Consider the following 16,192-nt stretch of genomic DNA (forward strand, 5'->3'; position numbering starts at 1 on the left):
GCCGAGGACGGCCGCGTAGGGCTCGGGCGCCCTCGGTCCAGGCTCGCCGCTCTCCTCCTCCGATGCGCCCGCAAACTTGTAACGCTCGCCGCGACCCCCGCGCACACGCGCGCCCATCCTCCGCCAGGAGTTGCTCTTTAAAGCCTACCCTGGTTGCCGTGTCAGTCAGTGCAGGCAGCGGCGGTGGGAGGAGCTCCTGCGGAGGAGGCGCCGGCGAGGCTCCGAGCTCGGGAATGGAGCGGAGGGGAACGCGTACATGAGCGACGAGGCCGGCCAGCTCGCCAGTCGACGGGCAGCGAGGGAGGAAAAGGCTGAGGGGCTGCTGCGCTCCGGCTCCGCTTAGCTGCCGCCGCCGCCGCCGCCGCCGGGGAAGCCAGAGGGGCTCCGGCCACGCGAGAGAAGCAGGAGCGCCGGCCAGGCGGGCGAATCGGCGAGCGCGCCAACTGTGCTCGACCGCACTGCTTGGGCGCGCAAGTTCATCTCTCCTCTCTCGCCCAGCCTCCAACTCCGAGGAATGAAAGCTTTCCAGGCGGATTTGGCTCTTCTCTGCTTCTTTCTTCTCAGCCAAGGTAGGGAGCTGCTGATTCTCTCACCTGGCTACTTTGCAAGGATCGGGGCTCTGGATGCCAGCCCGCCGACCTGCGCGAGAAGGGGACGGGAGAAACTCCTCGCGACTTTGTTCTGAGGGCTGCTTCTGCGCCCTCTCTCTTCTCTCCTCCCTCCTTGTTCCGCTTCGGAGGGGAGCTGGGGGGGGGGCTCTTTCGGAACAGCTCGCGGATGCCTGCCTCGCGTTGCTCGGGCGTCTCTTCTCTCCCCATATCAACGAGTTTGCTCCTTGTAGCGGCCGCTCGGGAAACGAGGGGAATGTGGGTTCCAGAAGGCTTTCACGTGCCCTTTTCTGCATGGATCGGAGAGGGAAAGGGTGGGATGAGGGGTGGTCGCGGAGGGCTGGCGCCTGGGGTGAAGAGGGACGTGGCAGCAGCCCCTTCTGGTACACATTTACCCAGAAGTCAAGACCAGTGACTTTCATGATCCTTACTCTGCCCTAAGTGTGTGCCCAAGCGCTGCCCGAAAGTGTGCTGGCCGAGCTTTGCCGGTGACTGTTGGCCCTTCATAAGCTCCTCCATGATTTTGTGCAGGTATCTGTGTCTCTTGGATACACCAAGGCAGCACGCAAGAGAGCCGTGCGATTTTGCTCGGGCAGTGGAATTGTCTTCAGTTTGATTTGCTGGCTTCGGCAGAAGCCTGTAGGGTTAGCGCAACCATAGGGGTGATCCGGGTCTGGTCTCCTTTCAGAGGTCAGCATCATTAAAGACAATTAAAAAAAAAAAAAGCCTGTGTGAGTGCAGGGGAGATCTCGGAAAGAGAAAATCTGTGGCTGAACTTGAATCCTGGAACAGTTTTGTGCTGCAATTGCATGGGCTTAGGAAACAGATCTGGAATAATTTCTGGAGATGGGGTAATTGCTTGGATCTGAAATGTGGAGGGTCACCTGTGGAATTAGGGAGTAGGAATAACTTCTGCTTTTCATGTGCCTTGGAAAAACATCCCCTCCCCATGCCAGAGCTATGTGCCATCTGGGTCTTTTGGCAACACCCACCAATTCAAGCTTCATGCTCCCAGAGTTGTGGGTCCTGGGTGTTTCTGTTTTGAGGAATCCAACAGGTTTATCTGTGGATGAAATGAAAAGGCAAACTTAGGCAAATGTATCCCAGATTTATCCATCTTGTTCCTTTGCTGAAAGCATGGGACTGGGTAATGATCTGTGTTCTGCAATTCTATTTTACTTTCCATACCCAAATTGCTAAAATAAATAAATAGTGTTGGTATTTCCCTTCCCTTCCCTCTTGAACATACATCAGAATCACTTCTTTTTTCCTTTCCTTTTTTATGTTAAAATGTGCATTTTTATAAGCTTGTCAGGCAAATGCTGTTTTCCAAGAGGCCGAGATTTGAGAGAGTCAAGTCCATTTCCTCTACCAAAGTCTGCTCTTGATTATAATTTTGTGATGAGACCAGTGGTTTCCCTCCTCGCCCTGTGGTACCATGAATGGCTGTGCTAGAGAACATACAGACATTTCAGCTCAGATGGAAGGTGGGTTTCTTTTTTTCCTCCTGATTTTTCTACTTCAAAGTGTGGGGAGGCAGGAGAGAGTGAGGCACCTTTAAAAGTATAGCCATTAACATTTCAAAGCCTTGCTCTGTCCATCCTATCAAAGTGTTTGTGTCTTCAGGGTCTTGTTGCCATCTTTTGGGGTGATGGCATAGATCTTTTCCTAAAGCTGCTCCTGTTCCTTTCTGCAGTCGAGTTATTAACTTGTGTGTGATTATATTTGAAGGCACAAATGATACCATGGCAGGAAACTGGGTTACTAGTCCACCAGAACTTGCCTGGGGAATGTAGCATTGTTTTCATCCTTTTGGTGGTAAGACCAAGCTAGCATCTAAAGTACTGTTAAAAGACTGAGCAAGGTGAGATACATACAAGAAGTTTTCTCTGCCAGATGCATATCTAAATATATTTGCTACCGGTGGGACTTCTGCCCCATGCATTTTTAGTAGATTATGACCCAAAGATCCAATGTTTAAACTGTGAGATGGTATTAGAGACATTTTTTTGAATATAATTTCCTTCTCTTACTTTCTTTGCCATGCAGTTTGATGGCCATAGCACTGGATGCCAGGTTCTTCAGTAACTACTTAAGTTTTAAGACTAATATGTGCTGCCCACAAAGCTGTGGTGTAATGGTATGTGAGAAAGACCTTGGGAGATGGGGCAAGGAGACGCTGCCAAGGGAACAGTTAGATAAGAGACAGCATAGCTCGCAGCTGGTCAGTGGGTGGGGCAAGTCGCTCAGAAGAGACCCTCCCTAGTAAAGGAGACCTGGGGGTTTGTGGGGGGACTGTATTGTCATACTTGCAAGATTGATGTCGGCCTTAAGGGGTAAACCAGAAAAGACCACAACCATATGAACTATTTGCACTTTATTGTAAAGCCACAATATCTTCAGAACCTTGCAAGTCTGAAAGTACAATTCTAGCTCCCACCCACCCCCCGTCTCCTTTACAGCCTGAGAAACTAGGGAGGGTCTCTTTTGAGCCTCTTGCCCCATCTACTTTTTAGCTGCGAGCTATGCTTTCTCTTACCTGACTTATTAACTTGTGTGTGATTATATTTGAAGGCACAAGTGATACCATGGCAGGAAACTGGGTTACTAGTCCACCAGAACTTGCCTGGGGAATGTAGCATTGTTTTCATCCTTTTGGATGCCTTACCTTGGCAGTGTCTCTTTGCCCCCAAGGTCTTTCTCACATACCATTACATGTGGAGACTGAGTTAAAAGCCCAGTGGTATCCATTAGGAAACAAGAACAAGCAATTTCCTAGTCCTCAAGGCTGTAGGAAGAACTACATTGTGTTAGGGAGGAAAAATTAGCTAGTTTCAGAATAATATATTTGGGAGCAAGAAGGAATCTATAAGGAATTCATGTCTGGCTGAATTTATTTATACATAAATAAAACTACTGAGTAAAGAAGTAGGAGGAGGATCTCCAAATAGACATCTGAGAATGCCTGTCTTATCTAGGGTCTCACAAGAGTGTATTTTTGTGTGAAATTGTGTGTAGTCCTTCAAACAAGATGGTCAAAGAGGGGTGAGCTTCCAGAAACTAGTTCATATCACTCAGTCTTGGGATGTGATGCCTACCATGTGGTGGGAATATCTAGTTATTCTTTTCCAAATCACTATTTTGTAAGGATGTTGTGAGTCTCTGCATTCCTTGTAAACAAGTCTTAGTTTGACCTCTCTTGGCTAGTATTTTATGGTGCAAAGTACATCCACTTTTTTTTTTTTTTGGAGGAGAGCCTGCTAATACACTTCAGCATTCCTGCAGAGCCTTTTGAAAGCCTCTTAGCAGTATAATTTTCAGAGCTGCTCTTCAAAGCCAAATTTCAATTGTACCACCAACATGTAAATGTTTAGTGGTAAATCCACAGTGCCAACTTTCTATTTCCCACTCTCCTACACCTAGGGTATCTTAAGTAAGATTCTGCAATATAGTTCTTAAGGTGGGAGGAGATCTGGAAAAGCACAGATGGAAGGCTTCCATTAATAGTCATCTTAAGTTTCTTTTTTAATTGTGAGTGGCCCAGAGTGACCCCTTGGGGAGATGGGCAGCATGTAAATTGAATAAAATAAATAAATAAAGATGGCACAGCAGCTCAAGAAATTCCCTCTTTAGAGGTGGTGTTAGGCATCCTGGTCAGCAAGTACATAACTAGCCTATATCCTGCCTCAGGATGGATAGATAAAAATTTGGTCTATTCCTCCTGCCTTCCTGATTTTTTTTTTTTCCTCCTTGCTGCTATCGCTTTCCCTAAGCTGTCAAGGCTATAGTGTGTCATGAAAACTAGTATAATGTCATGAGACAATTCACCTCCTGCTAGTGTGTGACATCAGTGGTGTTACTTGGTAGGAAAAAAACTATCCCTGTCCTAGGCTAAACACAAAGGCTTTTTGTAATTACTTTTTATGGGGGGGGGGGGGCTGTGTTTTGTTTTGAACTTTTTATTTCCTTGCCCTGAAATAGCTTAGGATAGAAACAAGGAAAGAGAACTCCCCTCTCCCATACCTTTGGTCAGGTCCCAGCTTGGTCATCTCAGCCCTGATAGCATGCTCACTGAGGCTTTGAGCAGAACGTTGCTGTCACCTAGCAAACCTCTGTAACTACTGCTGTGAGATCTGTCACCACTACCTCTTTCTCCTTCCCCTTCTCCAACCCACAACATCAGTGGAGGACTTGTACCTCTGGGTAGCCTGGGCAGTGTTTCTAAGTGGAGCTTAGAAACTAGAGTTATGAACTGAGACTTGGGTTTGAATCAAATTGTTTGAACGTTAGACCTGCATTGTGTATATTGATATGCAGATACTGGTGAAGATGGCTAAGAATTGTGGAACAAGCTGAATCCATATGTTGAGAATCTGCCATGAGTTGGCCCATTTCCTCCACCATTGCCCCACTTGCCCTATTTACTTGCCGGATACTTTAGAGCTCAGTTTTTCTTCTGTTTGTAGCAGGAGAGATTGTAGAGGTTGCTGCGACTTCCTCATCTGCGCACTTAAGTAGGACAGTTGGGAGGTCACAGCAAAGCGTAAGTGTCTCTAGCCTTTTGTTATGGGTCTTGCCATGTATGCAACAATGCTGACTTCTGATGCCATTGCATAGCTTCCTCCAAAATGGAAATCAGCATAGAAAACAGAGGTTAACACCAGTGAGGCATATTCTAGTCACCTTCTGATTGTGAAGACCTTCTTTAAGAGCTTTGTATATTCAATGTCTACTCAAAGGGATACAAGAGTCAGGCATTCCCTACATTCCCTTTGGAACAGTTTCTCAAGAAGAAGTCATATGATATTTTTCAGGCTTTCCAGTAATACTTCAGAAAGTATCTTATTTATCATTCAGTTTTTCTGCTGTTGTTAGCAGTATTTGATATTTTGCGATCTGCAATAATATCTAACATATTTAATGCAGTCTAGTGCAGAATTTCATCTGATCAGTACTGGGTGAGAAACCAACAGGGAACCAGCCACACTGAATAAAAATTGGCGAGAACTAAGCTATTAAAATTAATAGTGAGGTGCTCTTTGGGTGTCAATTCCTTTTTTAAAAAAGAATTCATGGAGAATTTAGCTCAGTATTCCTCTTGGGAATATGATGTGTCCAATCTTTTTGCATGGTTCCTCTATGTATAGATTGAACAGACATTTAAATAAATTTCCTATGTTTTCCCCCTCAACATCTGTCCTCAATCAGTGTCCTACCAGAACTATAGCTTCTATTATAGCATAGTATGTTGTTGATACATACCTATGTTGTCTAGAATTTGGGTTGGGATATAACATTTCAGCTAAAATTTGGTTGTGATGCTGGAAGTTGATACACTGAAATATGAAGTTGTGGGTGAAGTCTTCTAGGACTCCCATAATATTGTAGAAGTGGGATTAGGATCCTCCATTCATGTAGATTTGTGGTTTAGAAATAAGACTTTTTGTGCTTGTTAAGTATTAGCAAGCACATACGATTCTTATTAGAATAAATATTTTTCCTAAATCCTTGATGGAAAATCTGATTTCTTTGAAGAAGAATTGAGAGCCCAGTGCTCAGTCAAGTTCTGGAGTAGGGACCATTTGAGGTGCATATGCACATTTATTGGAATATGTCATTTAAGTATAAGAAAGGAGAAATGTTTGGGGAAATATCAAGATGTTCGTTTAGGGAAAGGTCTAAAAGAGTGGCATGGATTTGGGAGGTGGATAATAGTCCAAAATGGGTAGAGACATACAGATAGTCCCCGGGTTAAGAACGCCCAGGTTACAGACGACCCATAGTTAAGAATGGAGCCCATTGTAGCAAAATTTGAGTTAAATACACAATGGTTTGAGTTCATTACACAATACTACTTATATAGTATTATACAATAATATTGTTCTGGCTTACATACAAATTCGACTTAAGGACAGACCTTGGGAACAGAACTCGTTCTTAAACCAGGGATTCCCTGTACTAACAATTTGTGGCACATTTGCTCAGATACAAATAAGGGCACAGAAAGCTCTGATTATTATAGGCTTCTAGTTGCATATGTATATACTGGCAGCAAACATTATCACCATGTAGAAGAAGGTTTTGAAAGAAGCCAAATGTAATTTCCCCTTACAAGATAAGCTGAAGATTTATTTGAGGTTGGGAGAGTATACTTTGCATCAAGCAGAGTAAGTGGTCAGTATTTTAGAATCCTATGGTTTGCCAGGTCTAGGTTTAAATTATTACTCTCTTAATGATGAACATGCAGAAGCCTGTTTTTCCTCTTCCTGCAGTGAGACACACTTCAGAAGAACTCTCTCCAAAGCTTATTTTTTCTTCACCTGTGGGTATTGAACTGCTTCTTCGGTCCTAAAGAAGCCTGGTTGCTTTCGTTTCCATGCAGTTAGAAATGAGTCCCATTGATTTTGGTGGAACTCACATCCTGTGCGCCTTCAGCTTGCCATTAAAGGGATAATCTCCAGGGAGCTTTTCCTCAATAGGATCTATCTGCCATTTTAATATTCGTGCTACCCTAATGTTCCTTATTTGGGAATGGCTTAGTATGGTGAGAGGACTCAGCCGCTTGATTTTGACAATCCTGGTTTGTAACTTCATATCATGCATGGCATTATGGCTTGTGCAACAGATGATGCCTTAATGTGATGTGTGAGCCTAGCCAATGACTCAGTGAAGCATTGTTCTGGAGTGTTTGTGGAAACTGAAGACTCAGTTGGTGAGCATTGTACATGGTTTGGCTACCATTGCCAAGTAAGCCTATTAGAACCCCTTCTCAAAGAATTGGGTTCACCGGAGGGAGGAAAATGGGCAAAAATCCTTATTGTAATCTAAAGCCAAAGTTGGTTATTTATTTATTTTTTCTTGAACTCATGGTTAGGCTTTCTTCTTTTGTGCTTTGTGGAGATTGGGGGGACTTTCTTTTTTTTTCTCCTTTTATACATATATGGTCTCTACTATGCCTCTCCTTTGCTATTACTTTTCTGTTCAGTTTAAATGATGAGCCAAACTTTTTTATATATATCTATGCCCCTTATTATATTATATCTACACAACTTTTAATCCATGGAGCACCCCCAACCTTCCAGAAGCATTGTCTGCCCCCCAATTTCTGTTTAAAACTTCCAGACAGATAGGGGTTCCATATCTGTGATAAGACCACATACTTGTTTACTGGGTATCTCTCCAGGTCTTTTCCACATACTGTTAAGAGATTCCAGTTCTTAATTAGAGATTATCTCTGCACTATTGCTGAGGAATGGAAGTTAAGCTAATGATTTTATAGATGGAGTGGAATAGTTTCCCCTTTATTACTTTGCTTAGTAGCATTCATCATCTGCTCGAAGATGGCATTTTCTCCCAAATCATTTTCTTTCTTTTTTTAATGGAGTGGGTGCTTTTCCCTGCCTAGATCTGCCTGCTCTGGGAGTTGAAGTCCACACATCTCCAAGCTGCCAAGGTTGAGAAACTCTGCTCTATAGCATCTCCAAGAATGTTCAGTCAGATATTTTGCAACGTCTGGCCCAAAAGCTGAATCCTGACATGATGGCAGAAGAGCATCAGCTGCTCAGTGTGGACCGATTTCCAACATGCATAGGTTTTCCCAGCGTTTTTCCTATGGCTACTGCATGTTTCATAGTGACATGAATAGGTTCCTAATAAAAGGACGAAAAGAAAATCAAATGGTTAAAAAGTGCATTGAAAAACATTCATAAATACAGTGGAACCTCGAGTTACGAATTTAATCCGTTCCGTGACACTGGTTGCAACTCGAATTGGTCACAACATGAGGCAAATTTTCCCATAAGGTTCAAGGTAATTACCGTTAATCCGTTCCGGCGTCTGCAGACCACGTGTCAGGGGCGGAAAATGGCCGCGGACCACGCGGCAGGGTGGAAAAACATCCGCGGACCATGTGGAACAGGCGGGAAATGGCCGCGGACCACGTGGAATGGGTGGGAAATGGCCACGGGCCACGTGGCACGGGCAGAAAAATGGCTGCGGACCACGTGGAACGGGCGGAAAATGGCCGCGGATCCGGTTCGTAAGTCGAACCGGATCTGCGAGTTCGCAAGTCGAGGTAAATTTTTGGGGCCGGAGCTGGTCGTATCTCGAAAAATTTGTAAGGAGGGGCATTCATAACTAGAGGTACCACTGTATAGTGATGTGCATATTACTATGTTACTTTTGGCTTCACCAAAGCAAACAATTAAAATATTCAGTTGGCCTATTAATATTTCCAGACACATTTTGGGAATAGCCATGCTAATACTGGATGACTTAATTGTCCTTTTCTCATTCTTGGAAGATGGGAGGAACTGCAATGTATGAAAAGGGACAAAGGAACCTCACCTTTGATTATTTGAATGGAAGTCATGATAGATAGGTTTGTAATGTAGATATTCCAAATTATATTTGTCACCTTGTTGCTTATCCTGGATAGCCTTTTCATATTGGTGCTTTGTTTTGTTTGAATTAACTTGGAAATAATGCAAGGAGACAGCAATAAGTTACCACTGCTTTCTCTTTTCTTTTTTATTTTTAATATTAAAAGAAAGGTCACGTTTAAAGTTCATATAATGTGTGAATGCATTATATGCCCTCTCACCGTAAGATTAGCATTCAACTTTTTCATGGTGAACCTTTCCCCCTTGGACCATGCCATAGAGAAACTTAACATGAGGCCGACTGTAACTAAACTTCATAATATGGTTCTCAAAATGTGGAGGAGTTAAGATAAGCTATAGAAATCCAAGCACAGCATTTACTTCAGTTGTCACCCATGGTTCTTCATTCTAGACTTGGAATAGTCAATGAATGTATTCTACAGATATTTTAACATGGTTCACGGGCCCCTGTTTCAAAAGATGAAAACTCGATATAAATGATTGGTGCTGGGTAGAAAAATGTGGTTTTGTACCAACTTTGATTCATCCCAAGTGGTTCATCTTGTAACAGAGAAAGGATGCCATAGTGAAGGGTTGAGGATCTCAATACAGCTGATACGGAAGTTCTGATCCAGCTTTACAGACACAATATACTGGAACTGAGGCATGGCAGATGAACTCAGCCAGAGCAGAATGGTGTTTGGGTTGAAGTGTTGAAATAAGATTTGGAAGATCCACGTTCAAGTTCACCTTCAACCAGATAAGTTAATTGGTATTTTAGGGCCAGTTACTCTCTTTCAGCTCAGGTTGCCTCACAGGGTTGGTGTGGGGAGAATTTGGAAGAAAGAATGCAGTGTATGGTAGAGAAAAGGTGGAATATGAATCTAACTATTACAAATGTTAAGTACGTTTGGCTTTATGTCGCTGCTGAATCTGCTTTTCTGGTTTCTGTTCCAAATGACAGATAAACACTAGCATAGAGTGTTTTGCACATCGCCTTTATTTAATTGTTAAAATTATTTGTATGCTGCTTCATGTTTTCACCTGGCAGCTCTTTGTAATAGTAACAAAACAGACAAACAAAATCAGGAAGAGTTAACGCTTAGAGAAGGGCACCTAAAAGGATCTGATTTTAAGAGGTACACAGCACAGTTGCACGGGGTTCTGATGTATCACAAGAGGGAGTCGTTTTATCGGGCAGGTGTTATTGTTCCAAAGATTCATTGTGACTGAGCAGTCATGCTGGGAAATGCAAATACCCCCATTTCTAAATGATTTTGATCATTTTCAAGGCATGCATCAGAATCCCACTTTTCTTTATGTGCACCTTGCCTAGAACAAGTGACTCTCTGCCAGCACAGGGCTTCCGGTGAGAATCCAGGATCTACTCCCTTATTTCCATTTCAAGGAAAGAGAAAGACTATTCTGTTTATAGAATCCACCGGACATACAGAAAACAGGCCTCTCATTATTGTATTATTGCCCACTGAAAGAAGCAAGGGGATTTGATTACATTACTCACCACCACCTCTTCCCAAACATATTCATAGCAGAAATTGGAACATGGGTTATATATTATCAAGAGTCAGTAAATGTCAGTAATGGCTGTTTCCTTTATATTGCAGCAATTTAGCAAACAAATGCCTTGTAAAACGGCAATGTTTAAGTATACTGTCAACAGTGTTATGATGATCAAATAAGTGTCAGGGCTACTTATATATTCAGTAACAATTTAGGAATGTTAATCTTGCATCTAAGGTCTGTGGTTCTTTGGGTGGCGAGGGTAGGCATGAGAGACTCTTTAAGCATGATGTATTCAGATTATCATGGTTTCTCTAGGACAGCATTCCTAATTACAAGTGAAATCATCCTTAGTAAGCACAGCCATTGACTGTTGGCTGGAAATGTTGGGAGTTGCAATATACCCTGTCTTAAGAATGGTACATTGGGAGAGGTGCTTTAAAGCAAACATTCTCTTATGATAAGAATGAACCTGCTGGATATTAATTTAAAGGGGAGAATTTTCTAACTTTCTGAACTTCAGTTCAACAAGAAGTGATGAGGAGGAGGACTGCAGTAAGGTAGCATTGTACTCATTTTGTGGTTTAAGGAGTAACATGTTAGACTCCTGTATGTGCATGGCAACCCAGAACCACTCCATTTTTGCACTCCTGGAAATTGGAATGAAAGTAGATGGACCGTATTTGAGGGAATCTTTGTGAATCAGAGATGCAATATTCATAACGCCCTTGTTAGATGTGCATTAAAAATGGGGGTAAAGAAATTGTATGTTGCTAGCATAAAACAGTGAATGGTTTGGCTTATGCTGAACGTTTATTTTAAGGGGTGGTCAAAGAGATGAGTGGGGCAGTGTTGAATATGGAATATTCAAATGTGAGTATAAAAAGAAGACCAGGATCCCATGTGAATGAGATGTTGGAGATGATTACTAAGTCATTCATGATTGTTTTTGGATAGAAGCCAACAGGCCGTAATGTTCTTACATGAGCGCACAGGTGGTAAGTTTCAAAAGATGCAGATTTGCATTGGAATCTCATCAGGCTGAGCTGAAGGTATATTTGATATCCTTTTCTACAGTAATTTTAGCATCTGGCCTGTGTCTGTATTTACAGTTCAGTCTGCATAGGACAAAAGAGTGCCCAGTATATGTCTACAGCAATCCACTAGTCCATGAAAATGATTGCCCTACTTTTGCTGTGGTTAATGCCCAATCTCTTGGCACTGTTATTATAGACCTTCTGTGAAAGAGGTAAGGAATGCTCTGGTAACCATTCACCACAACTGTCCTAAAGAACCGTTGGCTAAAATGCTATCATCTGAAAGCAGAATCAGAATGCTGGATCCCAAACATGTGAAACAGCCTCTAATTCTGACTTGCCAGAAAGTAAAATAATGTGTTACAGGTTCTGTTTGTAAAAATAATTGTGATTTTCTGCAGTTGCAGTATCTAAACAATTTACATCATAATGCAAGCAGGTACAATTCTCCTTAGAGCATGAAAATGGTTTAATTTTGAAACTAAGCACTGCTCCTTACCTCACCTCTTCTAATGCTGCTAAGGGCATCTTTACTGATGGAAATATTCATTGCATTAGAATTGAAAAAAAATATAGGTATTGCTTAAAAGGTGCCTACTGAAGTACATCACTATTTATCAGCCAGGGTACACTCCTCAGTTACACCCGGGTGGCAACGTACCAATAGTGGGTGAAATACATTAGCTAGCTGTAATTAAATAATTTCGAACAAATCATGTAAAGCAGGCAAGAATGCACCTTGTAGAGGAAGACTGGAGAGGGAGCAACAGTCCAATTTCCATTTTGGCATCTGGAGGGAATAGAAGGATCCTTACCAAATGGAGTGATCCATCAACTCAATTACATTTTATTAAATAGAATTCTGGGCAACCTCCATCTGTCTCTGAAAGTCCTCAGTTCCTTTCAATCAGCCTTCTTTAGCAGAACTCCTGATATTTGAAGACATAAAACCTGATAGTGCTACGTTACTACTGAAGCTTTAATAACTAGGAGTCTGTTAATGGATATTGAGGAAGTCTTGCAGGTTTACTGTAACCAATGATAACTTGGAAGGATCTTGAGAAAAACTTGTGCAACCTGATAACAGCTAGCAGTATAGAGTGAATTGGTAAAGACATGGCAGCATCTTCTAGTAGCTGGTAAAAACAGAAGTCATTTTGGTCCATAGCTGGTGAAGTATGTTTGGCTTGGTAGGTCTAAAGAAGCAGGAGTGTGCAGAAAATTTTGGTCAGAACTTTTTGTGTTTCTCATATTGTAGCATCAGTATTCTTTTTCATACGATTCATAATTGGGTTGCTCCCAAAGGACTACCATGTTGGATGTTCTCTGCTTATGTTTCATCCCTTTTGTGGTATATTATGGGCTGAATATCACATGACTGTTATACAAACCTATTAAACCTACCAGAGTCACATTTGTGAGATGGGTGGGTATATAAATTGGATAGAGAGAAAGAGAAAGATGGGAAATTGATGGGAAAGACTAGAACCTAAGTGAGCATTTGCAGACTGAATTTGTGTTCCCAAACAGCTGCTGTTTATAATTGCAGTTCTAGGATTTTTATTTTTTTTTTCAGGATGTGCCATCACTCTAGCTTCCTGTTTTGGCAACTGAGTACTGTGGAAACCCTTGAGAAAAGGTCTATTCCATCCCTGTGTAGTTGGAACCAATTCAGAGAGTAGCCTACGTTGTAAAGTCTGTTCAGTTTCCTTTGTATGCATGAACTGTAGATACCCATGTTGCTTTGGATGCCCATCGGATATGGTTCTTAACCAAAGCTCCAGTGTAATCTGGATTGAACTAGCATATACTCTTCTGGGTTCTCATTAGCTAAGAAGCTCACTTGGTTTAATTTGTCTTAAAATATAGTTGAAGATAAACTGGGTCAGTGAGGGATGTAAAGGAGGGATGGGGAACCTTTCCCCTATGAAGTGTGGTCGGTCCATGGGGAAAGTGAACTGAGGGCTGTAGTTGAACGTGGATAAGACAGGAGTCAGTAGAATACTGCAAGGTTGTACTTATCACCGTGACCTGCCATAAACATATTAAAACAGAACATGGTTTAATTGTCTTTGTTGTAGCATGCTGGGTAAACCCTGTCTTTGTACCTTGAAATTATGGATTATGGCTTAATATGTTGCGTGAACCCAGTCAACAATAATGTATTAAATAAACCACTTTAAACAAGCCATGACTTAGTATAGCAGCTGAATCCAGGCACACTTCATGCATTCTCTCTCTCTCTCTCTCTCTCTCTCTCTCTCATTCTCTCTGCCACCTTTCATGAAATTAAGTCAATGGCTGCCTCCAGACATTGAAAGATGGCTTTAGTTTAGGTGTCACTGAAATCAGATCATTAACCAAAATGCTATTTATGTAGTAGATAATCGTTCTGCTTTCCAAGCTCCTGCATACAGATCAGTTGGTCTTCCATAGCTATATGTCACCTTGCATCCCATCCACCTGACAAGAAGTACTGTTACTTGCTATGACTTAGACAGAACCTACCATTCAAGAGTGGAGAGCAATAAGACGAAGAGGGTCATCAAGGGAAGAAAATGTATCAACATGCTCCCATGTTTATTGCTTGTAGACAGAGAACTGCTTCTGTTCCAGATGATTGCAGCCTTGATGACTTCTTGGCTGGGTCAGAATGGCTGCTGCTGAAAGAGCCGTAGAGATTAGAAGCAGGAGAACTATTTTGGGCTTCCTAATAAATTGTTTCTGGCTCCTGGTTGCATTAAGCTTGTTTCCCTCCAGCATGTCCTTTACTGCTGTGTGCCTGTTAATTTGGGTCTGATTGGTCACTACCCACTATTAAGCAATTTGCAGGCACTTGAACAGCTAGTCCAACAACCACCTAACTCAGAACAGTTTGCTTTTTTTCCTACTTGTGTATCTGAGAACACTAAGAAAACACCCTGTGGATTAAAGTGGGGTACCCTTATAACCTCAGTATTTTGCAAGGAGGAAGATAGCTATCTCCCCCCTCCCCCCAATACATACCGAATATTAATTCAGGACTCAGAGGGAGAGATGGTGCAGTTGCTCTCCTAAAATTGGTCTGCTGGTGGCAGCAGCAGCACTTCTATTAAATTGAGCAAGCAGCTGTGTCTGAAGAATAGACGTTTCCTTTGCTGCTTCTGCCAGAGATTCAAAGAAACGATGATTCCTTCCTTCCTTCCTTCCTTCCTTCCTTCCTTCCTTCCTTCCTTCCTTCCTTCCTTCCTTCCTTCCTTCCTTCCTTCCTTCCTTCCTTCCTTCTTCTTTTTTTTTTGTAGGTAGGACCCTTCTAGCTGTGCACGAAGTTTATACAAAGCTATAGCAAGAGAGCATAATGTAAGGTGCACGGGATCATTGTTCTGGACAGATCAATGATTATTTGGGAACCACTAGATCTTAGAGGTAGCAATATTGTTGCCATTTGGCTGAGACTAAGTATCTTCTCACCAATTTTGCCTACTGAGATGAAATGGATAAATAAAGCTGAGTCCACACAATGCACTAAATAACGTGATTTATCTGGCGCTGCCTTAGCATGCTGTAAACCCAACTATTGTGATTTATGAGCCATGATGATGTTTAGCATGTTGTACAAATACAACCAATGGTGACTTATTCAGCAAACTGTGGTGAAGCAAACAATGGCTAAATGCAATGTGAATCCTGTCTAAAATGGATCAGACATTAATATTCTTCATCTAAGGCTATTTGTTGTGGACAGCTGTTCCTCAACTGCTGTTTTTTTCTTACAATTTTTTTTTTTTTGGTACTTATTCTCAAAAAGAGGTGAAAAGATCATTAGGTTGGGAAGAAGAAAATGAAAAACTGAGTACAGTCAAATTTGGTGGATTAGTTCTTCTTATGGGATTATTGGCACTTCTTGTAATAAAGCTAAATCGGGGAAAAGTTTCAGGCACAGGCTAAATCATCCCCTGATGGTTTCTGGAGAAGACACAGAGTGCTTCTGCTATTTTCTTATTCACCAAAAGTATCATATTATGGACTGCTTTCATTAGTTCTGTGGGTTAACATGACCCATACCTGAAACTTTGCAGGAATAAAACAGAGATATTATCCAATCTGTATAACATTGCTCTTTTACTAGCAAATTTGTGATTTCATGCCCCTTGTAGTATAACAAACACAGGTAATACATCATCATCATCATCATTATTATTATTATTCTCCCATAACTCTCCATCTTCATCTTTTTTCTCATCTTGTCATATTGATGACCTCTGCTCTATCCTATTTTGGCAGTTGTTGTTATTATTTAAATTTATATGCTGCCTGGCTCCCAGTGGCTCTGGGTGGTTTACAAATGATGTAAAGCATGAAAGACAAGACAGTAAAAACAAGAAACAAAAGAAGAGTAGAGATGGCAGAATAACAAATCAGGTGGAAACAAGAAACCAAACTAGGTTAAAAGGAGGCTTCAGTCATCCTCACTAAAGGCCTGAGTGAAGAGCCAGGTCTTCAGGCCCCTTTGAAACACCAGCCCCCCCGCATTTGGATCTCAGAGGGAACCTCATTCCAGAGGGCAGGCATTGCGACAAAGAAGGTGTGCTTCCGAGGTCCCAATAGATGGCATTGCTTAACTGAAGAAACCTGGAGTGCGCCAACTCTGCCAGATCAAATTGGC

The 16,192-nt window shown here is 42.1% G+C and overlaps 1 protein-coding gene across 1 annotated transcript in view; it reads left to right on the forward strand.

Moving 5' to 3' along the window:
* The first annotated feature begins 234 nt into the window (after positions 1-234).
* The window catches only part of KIRREL3 (kirre like nephrin family adhesion molecule 3), a 603,325-nt gene continuing 587,367 nt past the window's right edge, over positions 235-16,192 (forward strand). The window contains exon 1 of the mRNA XM_088139054.1: positions 235-569. Coding sequence (XP_087995180.1) covers positions 515-569 — 55 coding nt within the window. The 5' untranslated portion in view covers positions 235-514. The remainder of the gene's footprint in view (positions 570-16,192) is intronic.

The sequence above is a fragment of the Python bivittatus genome, unplaced genomic scaffold, assembly GCF_059951505.1.
Source record: "Python bivittatus isolate LINGU-HERP-01145 unplaced genomic scaffold, Pbiv_v1 ctg000320_np1212, whole genome shotgun sequence".
Lineage (NCBI taxonomy): Eukaryota > Metazoa > Chordata > Lepidosauria > Squamata > Pythonidae > Python > Python bivittatus.